Source organism: Delphinapterus leucas, chromosome 1 (genome assembly GCF_059928025.1).
Source record: "Delphinapterus leucas isolate spDelLeu-1000000601 "Yukka" chromosome 1, BTC_Dleu_Yukka2, whole genome shotgun sequence".
Taxonomy (NCBI): domain Eukaryota; kingdom Metazoa; phylum Chordata; class Mammalia; order Artiodactyla; family Monodontidae; genus Delphinapterus; species Delphinapterus leucas.
In genome coordinates, this window is record NC_143129.1 from 123,641,288 (window position 1) to 123,655,864 (window position 14,577).

A 14,577-nucleotide genomic window follows, 5' to 3' on the forward strand; every position below is an offset into this window, starting at 1 on the left:
CTCCCTTCAAGCATCCAGGAGATCCTATGCCATACCAAAGGAGAATCATAAAGAGATTAAATATTTTGAACTTAAAATTAATTTATGCTGGCAGAGCTTCAAGACGGTGGAGGAGTAAGACGTGGAGATCACCTTTCTCCCCACAAAGACATCAAAAATACATCTACATGTGGAACAGCTCCTACAGAACACCTACTGAATGCTGGCAGAAGACCTTAGGCTTCCCAAAAGGCAAGAAACTCCCCCACGTACCTGGGTGGGGCAAAAGAAAAAAGAAAAAACAGAGACAAAAGAATAGGGATGGGACCTGCACCTGGGAGAGAGCTGTGAAGGAGGAAAGGTTTCCAAACACTAGGAAGCCCCTTCACTGGCAGAGATGGGGGGTGGCGGGGGGGAAGCTTCGGAGCCATGAAGTAGAGCGCAGCAACAGGGGTGCAGAGGGAAAAGCGGAGAGATTCCCACGTAGAGGATCAGTGCCGAAGAGCACTCACCAGCCCGAGACGCTTGTCTGCTCACCCCCGAGGGTGGGTGGGGACTGGAAGCTGAGGCTCCAGTTTTGGAGGTCAGACCCCAGGGAAAGGACTGGGCTTGGCTGCGTGAACACGGCCTGAAGGGGGCTAGTGCACCACAGCTAGCGAGGAGGGAGTCTGGGAAAAAGTCTGGACTTGCCTAAGAGGCAAGAGACCATTATTTTGGGGTGCGTGAGGAGAGGGGATTAAGAGCGCTGCTTAAAGGAGCTCCAGAGACAGGCACGAGCTGCGGCTATCAGCGTGGACCTCAGAGATGGGCATGAAATGCTAAGGCTGCTGCTGCAGCCACCAAGAAGCCTGTGCACAGGCACAGGTCACGATCCACACCTCCCCTGCCGGGAGCCTGTGCAGCCCGCCACTGCCAGGGTCCCGTGATCCAGGGACAACTTCCCCAGGAGAACGCACGGAGCGCCTCTGGCTGTTGCAGTGACACACTGGCCTCTGCTGCCTCAGGCTCACCCCGCATTCTCTACCTCTCCCTCCCCCTGGCCTGAGTGAGCCAGAGCCCGCGAATCAGCTGCTACTTTAAACCCATCCTGTCTGGGCAGGGAACAGACGCCCTCAGATGACCTACATGCAGAGGCGGCGGCTAATCCAAAGCTGAACCCCAGAGGCTGTGCGAACAAAGAAGAGAAAGGGAAATCTCTCCCAGCAGCCTCAGGATCAGCAGATTAAATCTCCACAGTCAAACTGATGTACTCTTCCTCTGTGGAATTCCTGAATAGACAACGAATCATCCGAAATTGAGGCAGTGGACTTTGGGAGCAACTGTAGACTTGGGGTTTGCTTTCTGCATCTAATTTGTTTCTGGTTTTACGTTTACCTTAGTTTAGTATTTAGAGCTTATTATCATTGGTAGATTTGTTTATTGATTTGGTTGCTCTCTTCCTTTTTTTCTTCTAATATATATATATTTTTCCTTTTTCTCCTTTTGTGACTGTGTATGTGTACGCTTCTTTGTGTGATTTTGTCTGTATAGCTTTGCTTTTACCATTTGTCCTAGGGTTCTGTTGGTCTGGGGGTTTTTTTGTATAGTTTTTAGCACTTCTTATCATTGGTGGATTTGTTTTTTGGTTTAGTTGCACTCTCATTCTTTTTATTACTTTTTAATTGTTTTTAATTTTTTAATTTAATAACTTTATTTTATTTTATTTATTTTACTTTCTTGATTTCTTTCTTTATTTTTCTCCCTTTTCTTCTGAGCCATGTGGCTGACAGAGTCTTGGTACTCCAGCCAAGTGTCAGGCCTGAGCCTCTGAGTTGGCAGAGCCGAGTTCAGGACATTGGTCCACCAGAGACCTCCCGGCCCAACATAATATCAAATGGCAAAAGCTCTCTCAGAGATCTCCATCTCAACGCTAAGACCCAGCTCCACTCAATGACCAGCAAGCTACAGTGCTGGACACCCTATGCCAAACAACAAGCAAGACTGGAACACAACCCCATCCATTAGCAGAGAGGCTGCCTAAAATCATAATAACTTCACAGACACACCAAAACACAGCCCTTGATGCTGTCCTGCCCACCAGAAAGGCAAGATCCAGCCTCATCCACCAGAACACAGGCACCAGTCCCCTCCACCAGGAAGCCTACGCAACCCACTGAACCAACCTTACCCACTGGGGGTAGACACCAAAAACAACGGGAACTATGAACCTGCAGGCTACAGAAAGGAGACCCCAAACACAGTAAGTTAAGCAAAATGAGAAGACAGAGAAACGCACAGCACATGAAGGAGCAAGGTAAAAACCCACCAGACCAAACAAATGTAGAGGAAATAGGCAGTCTACTTGAAAAAGAATTCAGAGTAATGATAGTAAAGATGATCCAAAATCTTGGAAACAGAATGGAAAAAATAAAAGAAAAGTTTAAGAAAGACCTAGAAAAACTAGACAGCAAACAAAGAATGATGAACAACACAATAAATGAAATTAAAAATTCTCTAGGAAGAATCAATAGCGGAATAACTGAGGCAGAAAAACGGATAAGCGACCTGGAAGATAAAATAGTGGAAATAACTACTGCAGAGCAGAATAAAGAAAAAAGAAGGAAAATAATTGAGGACAGTCTCAGAGACCTCTGGGACAACATTAAAGGCACCAATTTAGAATTATAGGGGTCCCAGAAGAAGAAGAGATAAAGAAAGGGACTGAGAAATATTTGAAGAGATTATAGTTGAAAACGTCCCCAATATGGGAAAGGAAATAGTCATCAACTCCAGGAAGCGCAGAGAGTCCCATATAGTATAAATCCAAGGAGAAACACACCAAGACACATATTAATCAAACTATCAAAAATTAAATACAAAGAAAAAATATTAAAAGCAGCAAGGGAAAAGCAACAAATAACATACAAGGGAATCCCCATAAGGTTAACAGCTGATCTTTCAGCAGAAACTCTGCAAGCCAGAAGGGAGTGGCAGGCCATATTTAAAGTGATAAAAGAGAAAAACCTACAACAAGATTACTCTATCCAGCAAGGATCTCATTCAGATTCGATGGGGATATGAAAACCTTTACAGACAAGCAAAAGCTAAGAGAATTTAGCACCATCAAACCAGCTTTACAACAAATCCTACAGAAACTTCTCTAGGAATGAAACACAAGAGAAGGAAAGGACCTACAATAATAAGCCCAAAACAATTAAGAAAATGGTAATAGGAACACACATATAGATAACTACCTTAAGTGTAAATGGATTAAATCCTCCAACCAAAAGACATAGACTGGCTGAATGGATACAAAAACAATTCCCATATATATGTTGTCTACAAGAGACCCACTTCAGACCTAGGGACACATACAGACTGAAAGTGAGGGGATGGAAAAAGATATTCCATGTAAATTAAAATCAAAAGAAAGTTGGAGTAGCAATTCTCATATGAGACAAAATAGACTTTAAAATATAGACTACTACAAGAGGCAAAGAAGGACACTACATAATGATTAAGGGATCGATCCAAGAAGAAGATATAACAGTTGTAAATATTTATGCACCCAACATAGGAGCACCCCAATACATAAGGCAAATGCTAACAGGCAAAAAAGGGCAAATCGACAGTAACACAATAGTAGTAGGGGACTTTAACACCCAAATTTCACCAATGGACAGATCATCCAAAATGAAAATAAATAAGGAAACACAAGCTTTAAATGACACGTGAAACAATATGGACTTAATTGAAAATTAAAGGACATTCCATCCAAAAACAACAGAATACACTTTCTTGTCAAGTGCTCATGGAACATTCTCCAGGATACATAATACCTTGGGTCACAAATCAAGCCTTGGTAAACTTAAGAAAATTGAAATCGTATCAAGTATCTTTTCTGACCACAATGTTATGAGTCTAGATATCAATTACAGGAAAAAAATCTGTAAAAAATACAAACACATGGAGGCTAATCAATACACTACTAAATAACCAAGAGATCACTGAAGAAATCAAAGAGAAAATTTAAAAATACCTATAAACAAATGATAATGAAAACATGACAGCCCAAAACCTACGGGATGCAGCAAAAGCAGTTCTAAGAGGGAAGTTTATAGCAATACAATCCTACCTCAAGAAACAAGAAATGTCTCAAATAAACAACCTAACCTTACACCTAAAGCAATTAGAGAGCGAGGAAAACAAAAACCCCAAAGTCAGCAGAAGGAAAGAAATCATAAACATCAGATCAGAAATAAATAAAACTAAAAGCTGGTTCTTTGAGAAGATAAATCAAATTGATAAACCATTAGCCAGACTCATCAAGAAAATAAGGGAGAAGATTCAAATCAATAGAATTAGAAATGAAAAAGGAGAAGTAACAACTGACACTGCAGAAATACAAAGGATCATGAGAGATTAGTACAAGCAACTACATGCAAATCAAATGGACAACCTGGAAGAAATGGACAAATTCTTAGAAAAGCACAACCTCCCAAGACTGAACCAGGAAGAAATAGAAAATATAAACTGACCAATCACAAGCACTGAAATTGAAACTGTGACGAAAAATCTTCCAACAAACAAAAGCCCAGGACCAGACGGCTTCACAGGTGAATTCTATCAAACATTTAGAGAAGAGCTAACACCTATCCTTCTCAAACTCTTCCAAAATATAGCAGAGGGAGGAACACTCCCAAACTCATTCTATGAGGCCAACATCACCCTGATACCAAAACCAGGCAAAGACGTAATGCAAAAAAAGGAAAACTACAGACCAATATCACTGATGAATATAGATGCAAAAATCCTCAACAAAATACTAGCAAACAGAATCCAACAGCACGTTAAAAGGATCATACACCATGATCAAGTGGGGTTTATCCCAGGAATGCAAGATTCTTCAATATATGCAAATCAATCAATGTGATACACCATATTAACAGATTGAAGAATAAAAACCATATGATTATCTCAATAGATGCAGAAAAAGCTTTTGACAAAATTCAACACCCATTTATGATAAAAACTCTCCTGAAACTAGGCATAGAGAGAACTTACCTCAACATAATAAAGGCCATATATGACAAACCCACAAACATCATTTTCAATGGTGAAAAACTGAAAGCATTTCCACTAAGATCCAGAAGAAGACAAGGTTGCCCACTCTCACCACTATTATTCAACACAGTTTTGGAAGTTTTAGCCACAGCAATCAGAGACAGCAAAGAAATAAAAGGAATCCAAATCAGAAAAGAAGAAATAAAGCTGTCACTGTTTGCAGATGACATGATACTATACATAGAGAATCCGAAAGATGCTACCAGAAAACAACTAGAGTTAATCAATGAATTTGGTAAAGTAGCAGGTTATAAAATTAATGCACAGAAATCTCTTGCATTCCTATACACTAATGATGAAAAATCTGAAATAGAAATTAAGGAAACACTCCCATTTACCATTGCATCAAAAAGAATAAAATACCTAGGAATAAACCTACCTAGGGAGACAAAAGACCTGTATGCAGAAAACTATAAGACACTGATGAAAGAAATTAAAGATGATACAAACAGATGGAGAGATATACCATGTTCTTGGATTGGAAGAATCAACACTGTGAAAATGACTATACTACCCAAAGCAATCTGGAGATTCAGTGCAATCCCTATCAAACTACCAATGGCATTTTTCTCAGAGCTAGAACAAAAAATTTCACAATTTGTATGCAAACACATAGCTGAAGCAATGTTGAGAAAGAAAAACGGGGCTAGAGGAATCAGGTTTCTGGACTTCAGACTATACTAAAAAGCTACAGTAATCAAGACAGTACAGTACTGGCACAAAAACAGAAATATAGATTAATGGAACAGAATAGAAAGCCCTGAGATAAACCCACAAACATGTGGTCACCTTATCTTTGATAAAGGAGGCAAGAATATACAATGGAGAAAAGACAGCCTCTTCAATAAGTGGTGCTGGGAAAACTGGACAGCTATATGTAAAAGAATGAAATTAGAACACTCCCTAACACCATACACAAAAATAAACTCAAAATGGATTGAAGACCTAAATGTAAGGCCAGACACTATAAAACTCTTAGAGGAAAACATAGGCAGAACACTCTGTGACATACATCACAGCAAGATTCTTTTTGAGCCACCTCCTAGAGAAATGGAAATAAAAACAAAAATAAACAAATGGGACCTAATGGATCTTAAAAGCTTTTGCACAGGAAAGGAAACCATAAACAAGTCGAAAAGACAACCCTCAGAATGGGAGAAAATATTTGCAAATGAAGCAACTGACAAAGGATTAATCTCCAAAATATACAGGCAGCTTATACAGATCAATACCAAAAAAGCAAACAACCCAATCCAAAAATGGGCAGAAGGCCTAAATAGAAATTTCTCCAAAGAAGATATACAGATTGCCAACAAACACATGAAAGGATACTCAATATCACTAATCATTAGAGGAATGCAAATCAAAACTGCAATGAGGTATCACCTCACACCAGTCAGAATGGCCATCATCAAAAATCGACAAACAATAAATGCTGGAGAGGGTGTGGAGAAAAGGGAACCCTCTTGCACTGTTGGTGGGAATGTAAATTGATACAGCCACTGTGGAGAACAGTATCGAGGTTCCTTAAAAAACTAAAACTACCATATGAGTAAAACCATAATTCAAAAAGAGTCATGTACCACAATCTTCACTGCAGTTCTATTTACAATAGGCAGAACATGGAAGCAACCTAAGTGTCCATCGACAGATGAATGGATAAAGAAGATGTGACACATATATACAATGGAATATTACTCAGCCATAAAAAGAAACAAAATTGAGTTATTTATAGTGTGGTGGATGGACCTAGAGACTGTCATACAGAGTGAAGTAAGTCAGAAAGAGAAAAACAAATACTGTATGCTAACACATATATATGGAATCTAAAAAAAAAAAAAGGTTCTGAAGAATGTAGGGGCAGGAAAGGAATAAAGATGCAGATTTAGAGAATGGACTTGAAGACATGGCGAGGGGGAAGGGGAAGCTGGGACGAAGTGAGAGAGTGCCATGGACATTATATACACTACTAACTGTAAAATAGATAGCTAGTGGGAAGCAGCACATAGCACAGGGAGATCAGCTTATTGCTTTGTGTCCACGTAGAGGGGTGGGTTAGGGAGGGTGGGAGGGAGACTCAAGAGGGAGGAGATATGGGGATCTATGTTTATGTATAGCTGATTCACTTTGTTATACAGTAGAAACTAACACACATTGTAAAGCAATTATACTCCAATAAAGATGTAAACAAAAAAAGAAAGAAAGCACAATATCCCAGCAATTACAGATTTTCCTTTAGGACACATATTTTATGTTAGGACACATCCTCTGTAAACAGTCAAACAGCATCACCCTGCTAATGAGTAGAAAACAGATCAAATCATCCTAATCTGTTCTTGGCAAATTAAGTCTAAGTGCAGACGGAACTTTCCACTGTGACTCTACACACGTTTGTCACTGAATCTGACTCTTCCAAAACATCTCTAAGTGGGAATGCTTGGGCTTGACATTAATAGCTCTTTGACTTGAAATAGCTCTTTTTCTAGTAACTCCTTTACACAACCAACGAGAGAAAGGAAGCCAGAAGGAAGCCATATATTTAAAAGGGCTAATGAATAATAGAATTTTAGTTTGAAAGTTTTATAACTTCTAAGGTAACAACAGTATCTAACTTACTTTATAGATGAGAAAGATCACAGAAATTGCCCCCTTTTTAGTGTCCGTGCCTTGATGTACTGTTTCTTGGTTTCATATTATTATTCAGGACTTGCTTTATTATTTAATCTTTCTTGCTTCTTTGTCTTTTCTTTCCAATTAGATCAAAGGTTCTTTGAGGGCAGGGACTGTGTTCTTCTTCCAGGATATCCTGGAATTTTGCAACTATTAGGCCTTCAATGAATATTTACTAAGGGCTATGAGTAGTTCAAAAACCCAGAAACAAATTAGCTACAGAACTACACACTATGATGATTAAAAACGTTTCAAATGATGATTCTCAAACTTTAACGTGCACAAGAACCATAAGGGAAGCCTATTAAAATGGTAGATTCCCAAATCTCATTCCCAAAGACTCTTATGTTTCAAATCATTTCCTATTATCATTATTAGGAGGAGAAGGAGTAAATCAAATTTAGGAAAGATGAGACATACCAGGGCCTGGGACTGCACTGATGTGTCTTGCAGAGAAAGGACTTGACATAAGGTAAGGCAGCTTTGTCCTTCTTCAGGGATACCCCACCCCCAATACGCCCTGCTTTCTTCTTTCCTTCCATAAATACTTATTGTGTGCCCACCAATGGCCAAGTATTAGGGCCTGGATTTAAACTGGTCAACAAGATGTATCAGATGCTTTGATATCAGAGCACTTAGATTCTACTTGGGGGGATGGCAGACAAGAGACAAGTAAACTTTAAGATTATTTCAGATATTGTTAAGTATTATAAGGAAAATAAAACATGCTGGTATGATAGAGAATGACTCGTGAGAAGGGGGCTATTTAAAGAGTGTGGTATACAAGAAGACGATATGTGATCTGAGGACTAAATGACCATAAGGAATCAACCATGCAAAAAATCTTGAGTGAGAGCTTTCCAGGGAGATGAAACAGCAAGTGCAAAGGTCCTGAGGCAGAATGAGTGTCCAAGGATCAGCAAGAAGGCCAGAATGCCTGAAACTTGAGAGGGAGCTAGGTCAGACCATCTGCTACGTACAGTCTGGGCTTTGGCATAAAAGTATCTTGGGATTACTCCTGTGGGAAGGTGGAGAAATACTCTTGGTTTCAGAATTAAGGAAGGTTAACTATTCAGTAAATGTTAAAAGAGTTTAACTTCTCCAGTTAAAAACACCCACGTTATTGGAACTCTTCTCCCATAAAAAACAGTTCATTTCATGATTCCATTTGGTTGATGCTTTGTGATAACACAGTTTTGTCATCATTGGCAGATTACATTTTGTAATACTCGAGCACTGAAAATAAGCTCACTTTAAATTTCTTTGAGATCCAAATTATTTATCATTCATTGGATGCCTCAAATATTATACAACAGGGTCTAATAAATGGTGTAAACTTATATTTGAGAATGTATATACCTCTCTAAAGGAAGAATTCTTATGCCATAATTTCAACATAAGTTATATGGCATATACCTTTTTTTCCGGTTTTGAATTACTTTTCAACTCTTGCATTGACTTGTATTATCATCCCAACTGGACATCTACCAATTAATAGTGATAGTACTCTTACCTCTAAGCACTTTGGTTTTGTCTGAATAATTGAGTGCTTAAGGAAAGAAAGAACCAAGGGCAAGCATGTCACCGGTACGTGTAAAATCCATTCCTGGGGACTACTACCAAAGCGAGGAGATAGCAGCTCAGCTTCAGGCCCCATGATCACTGCTCTTTCATAAGCCACCTAAGAAGAGGGCAAGCCAGGTGACAAGTGGGCCTTCTGTGAAAGGGCTCCAGTCCACTGGAAATGGGAATCAGCTCACAGTTTCATTTCACAGGGTCCACCAGATGGCAAATGACTTTATCTACCCGGAGGCAACCCAGACTGAACACATAATGTGCTTCATGCCCCCTTCCACTCTGCTGGGAGACTTGGAGCTTTCCTCTGAGGGTTGCTTGATTTAGTGAGTGAGTGTGTGTGTGTGTGTGTGTGTGCATGTGTGTTTTAGTTTGATTATACATTATGCTGCAGTTCTAAAGGCAGAAGTTTCTCCAAGCCATGAAGATTGACTTCTTTGTTTAGATCTGGAAGATCTGATTAGAAATCAATGGCTTCCAAAATCGGGGACCAGGAAATGGCAGGATGCAGATACAATAGCTGCAGTGACAGACATGTAACGAGATGGAAATAAGTTGGTGGAACATTTGTGGGAAAAGGTCAGGGGAAGGATTGGGAATGAAGAGAAAAAAATCTACCTAAGAGAAAATGAAATGGTTTCATTATCACAAGAAACTCCAAGTAGCCTTCACTTACTTAGTCATACTGGAATTACAATTTCCGCTAGCATCGTTTGTGAAAGAGGAAGCAGGGAATACGACCATGGAAAGTGATATTTTAAGCTTCAACACATATTGCTCATCACTGGCTTGACTTGCAGCATGTCTTTCAACAAAAGCACATAGTGATTTAATCTCAACAGTAATTCAGTCTGCGGCATATGAGACAAGACTATCATTGCAGACAGGCGGTAATTTGTGAAATTCAGGTGCTGGGGTTCAGGACCACCTGTTGAATTTAATCTTGGAGTTATAATGTTAATGCCATCATGTAACTGAACAAAAACACTACATATTTATCAGACTTTGGGACCTCTAGCCATGGAGATGTGAACGTTTTCCTAAATGGTATCTGTACCTCTCTCCAGATTCAGTAAATCAATGGCCAGTTGAAAGTCTGTTGGAATTCTGATTCAATATGCAGCAGCATATGGCTTGGTGGTCATCACATTCAGCATATCCTATAATTTTTCTAAAGCTTGATGTGAGAGTGGGACAAAAAAGCAATCAGAGTATCATCTGGCAACATAAGAAGAATAGAAATCTTTCATTTATCATCCCCTGTGTTAACTGGAAAAAAACATCTTAGTAATAGTCTAACGATTGATTTCTACCTCTGCTTAAGCAAGACTATAGGAAGATCCCAAGTAAACCTAAACAGCAATTTTGGGAGAAGACATAAACGTTTTACACGTGCACCTTCAGATAGCCATTGGAAATGAAACTGCCGAACTTCCAGCCGGTTAAATAGTAGCAGTAAAGTGACTACATTCTGAGCAGAAGTTTACATTTCCTTCAGTGGAACAATTGAAATAATGCCTAAAAAGAAGGCATAGATTTTAATATTTGCATTTGTTCCTTTGCTTGAGGTAGGGTAAACTTTGTTGAACCCTTTGGGTATGGAATTTTGTGAGAGGTTGGTTTTCTATGAAAGAATTTCATTGGTGTTATCTGCTAAGACCTTCCTGGTCACATTTTTAATTCTCTGCTAAGAATTCCAAGGTCTTCCACACATATGTATCATTCACGTAACACTTCACAGCTTACAAAACCCTTCACTACAGATTATCTCAATTTCTCATACAGAGTTCCCACATTCCTTCCCCAAAAGGGCTGTTCTTCATTTTAATGAAATAAGGCTCTGACACATTGAAAATGGAATCCAACATATTTGTGTGAATAAACACTGCTTTGAAAAAGAACATGAGGGCATCATATTTTGACTTAGGCTATCAATATTCTTAGCTGGTGTCTGTCCAGCAGGAGAGCACAGGAAGGGAAGTATTAGCAATATCTTCCTAAAGGCAGATCAAAGCTTACAGCAAATTTACCTTTTGACACCCCTATTAACCAAAGCTTCACAAGTGCTAGATAGCCATTTCCACTAAACAATAGCCATGAAAAGCCACCATGTTCAATATATTCATTATAAACACATAAACACCACATCCCTCCACAGTGGGAAGTCAATGCACAAACTTTTCTAGAACTCCAGCCCTTATGGATTGCTTGCACATGCAGATACAAAGTATGTAATCAATCAACAACTTAAAGAGAAAACAGAAGCTTGTGAAAACAGAAATTGTGAAACTGATGGCCCTCTCTACTTTTGATTTAAGATCTACCACCAGCACCCTCCCCAGTAAATCACTTCCTAATGAAATCTCTCCCTCTTTTCTGCTTCTGTGAATTCTTCCCAGTGCAAGTTCCACTTTTTCAAAGAAACTTTCCTTGATCCTAGCCGGGCAGAGATCTTTCTCATCTCTGTACTCCAACAGTAATAACTGTTTATATCCAGTATTTCCTATACATTTACATCTACTGTCTATCTCTCTGTCTCTCTGTCATCTATCCATCCATCCACATTTCATGGTATGTTGTTTGTTTTCCCACAGGCATTCAAAGATCCCTAAAGGCTGCGTCCTGCCTTAAATTCTTTTGTATCCTCCAAAATCCTTAGCATTATCCATTGCACAAGTGAGTAGAAGTATTTTGATTGCCCCTTAAAAAAAGTCTGACTTTTTCATGCATGGTTAGAACCATCTTTTCACACAAAAGGAGCACCTGCTAAATATTACTTTGGTTCACAGCCATACAACCTAGTAATACAAAAAGCAGGATAGCTGGGTGGTTTCAAGAAATCCTCTAGCTTTATAGGGCATATACAGAATGGAATTGTGTTTTAATAAAAATATATTAGCAGCTTCAAATAATGGGGAATACATTTAAACTGTATTAAAATATCTTTTCAGAATCAGGAAACTTGATTAGGATTCTCCCAGAGGCTTCACACACTGAAACGAGAGATTTATTATTCCAGGGAAAGAAGGCTCAATTTCTTAAAAATTCACCTTATTAATTATTAGCCAAGCCATGCAGCGGCTTCCCGGAAGGCAGAGGAAAATAGGCCCTCAACGATGAGTTTCAAGCCAATGGAAGCTGAGTTTGTGCCTCAAGCCTTCCGCGCTTGCCTGGGCACCGCTCCCCAGGGCTGTAGGAATTTAGCCCAGAGCATCCGAAGCAGAGATCAGATAGGAGTATGCGAGCCTGAGCTGCGGCCGCGGACTGGCTGCTACTCAGCCTCCGGTTCCCTGTCGGAGGTAAGCTCGGGCTGGTACCCGCGCCATTCCCGGGTCTCCTCCCACTAGGGCGCGACTTGGCTGCCAAACCCGAGGCTTCAGGAGCCCTGCACCCAGCGATAGCTGCAATTCTGGGGATGAGGCGGTTCTAATTCCAGGGACAGTTCCTGTTAGGAAATTAGGCTTTGGGGTGCACCCATCTCATCCCTATTCCCGGAAAAACTTTGCTTCCTTCTCCAAATAGAAATTCACACCAAGTAGGAACTATCTTGTCCCACCCCAGCGGGTCCACTCGCACTTCCAGCCTCTGAATGGCACCTACTCACGGCGCCTCCCAACCCCGGGGAAGGGGGCAAGCTCAGGTGTGCGGGATCCCCAGGCTGGGTGGCGGGAAGGCTGGCGAGCAAGCTGTCACCTTGTGGTCCGCCACGCCAAGGTATCCGTCCAGTGGCCGCGGTCCCGCGGGGGCCTCGGGGTGCGGCGGGGGGCTGCCGGTCGCCGCTGCCTGCTGCTGCTGCGGGGGCCGCTCCTTCTGGCCGCCTAGGCTGCTGTACACGAGCAACAAGCTGGTGCACATGGTGGTGAGCGCTAAACACACTGCCAGACCATGGCGCTGCGGGAGAGCGGGAGAGAGCACAGGAGAGTCGCTGAGCGCCGACCCGGGAGGAGCGCGCCCGGCAGGGACTCCGGCGCGACGGTCAGACGGGCGGGGGCAGCGGGGGTAGCCCGGGTCCCACCTTGGCAGCACGCAGCCCGGCAGAGGAGGCACCGTCGCCCCGCGTACGGCAGGGCATGCTCCCTGCGCGTCGCTGCTCTGGGCCGCCGCCGCCTCCCACATCCCTCGGCAGAGGACAGGTGGTGCGTGGCGCCCGGCTACGCGAAGAAGAGCACGCCGGCGGCGGGAGCAGGGGTGGGCTCACACTTTGGGCGGGGGCCCTCTGCCCCAGCTCGGCTTTGGAATGTCTAGCTTCTCCTTTCTGGACCCGCGGGGCTCTACCTTGGCGATCCTTGCAAGTTTGAAATCCGACAAGGAAACCAAGAAAGTCTACAAAGGTCCCCCCTTCCCGCCCCTCTTAGTTTTTTGCCAGGCTGTTTCGTTAGGGCATCCCCAACCCCGAGCAAGGCGCCCATCACTCCAAGGTTTCTCTAGCTCTCCGCTGGCCGCTCGGAACTCCCGCCGGAGATCCAGGAGCCCAGCAACCCCAGTTTCCATTCGGGCTCTGGGATTCCGAGCCAGGCTGAAGCGAGGAATCGGGAGTGGACGCGGAGCAGGTGGAAAGTTGTCCCCTTGTAACGGGCGACCTCGCAGCGCAGGGTCAGGCACCCTGGAGCTCTCCCGTGCGCCCCGGGGACGCTGCGCCCGGGGGTCCCGCCTCTGCCCAGAGGAGTTATAACAAACGACTCACCACCAGGGTCTTCATTTTGGGCACCTCTTTTGTGCGGAATCCTCAGACACACGCGTCCGGGGCCACTTTTTCTTGGAGGATTTCCATCGTGGGTGATGGGGCGGAAACGGCTCTGATTTTCGCCGGGCCTCCAGCCGCGGCTGAGCGAGCAGGAAAGCCGCGGGACCCAGGAAGAGCCGCTGTTGCAGAGATTAGAGACAGAATTGAAGCTGAACCGGACCCTCGTAGTCTCTCAGCGATCTACACAACTGCCGCCTGCCGGGTCCTAAAGCCCTCTGCATTCCCCCCTTCCCGCCCCCAAATAATCATCTTTTCAGCCGAGTAGAATTTCTGGGGCGAGAGAGTTAACCGTGCCCATATACCCACCTCTTGGTCCGAAGGCTTATTTATCTTTTATGAAGTCATCAAGTAAAAGGGAAGGAGAACCCTATTGGATTCTGAACATGATAGCCGTTTGAAAATTTAAAACTACGATTTCTGTTCTGTGATTTTGATAAAAACAAGTCAACACCCCAAATGTCAATAGCTCTATTTATAGCATTTGCGTTTATGTTCATAGCGTGGAG

At 42.4% G+C, this 14,577-nt stretch overlaps 1 protein-coding gene across 2 annotated transcripts in view; it reads right to left on the reverse strand.

The window, feature by feature from the left end:
- The window catches only part of ST6GALNAC5 (ST6 N-acetylgalactosaminide alpha-2,6-sialyltransferase 5), a 173,151-nt gene extending 159,125 nt beyond the window's left edge, over window positions 1-14,026 (reverse strand). For both annotated transcript variants that reach the window (XM_022581058.2, XM_089920818.1), the window contains exons 1-2: window positions 14,012-14,026; window positions 13,021-13,218 (exon numbers count right to left, since the gene is read on the reverse strand). In XM_022581058.2, the coding sequence (XP_022436766.1) occupies window positions 13,021-13,218; window positions 14,012-14,026 (213 nt within the window). The remainder of the gene's footprint in view (window positions 1-13,020; window positions 13,219-14,011) is intronic.
- Window positions 14,027-14,577: the final 551 nt, after the last annotated feature.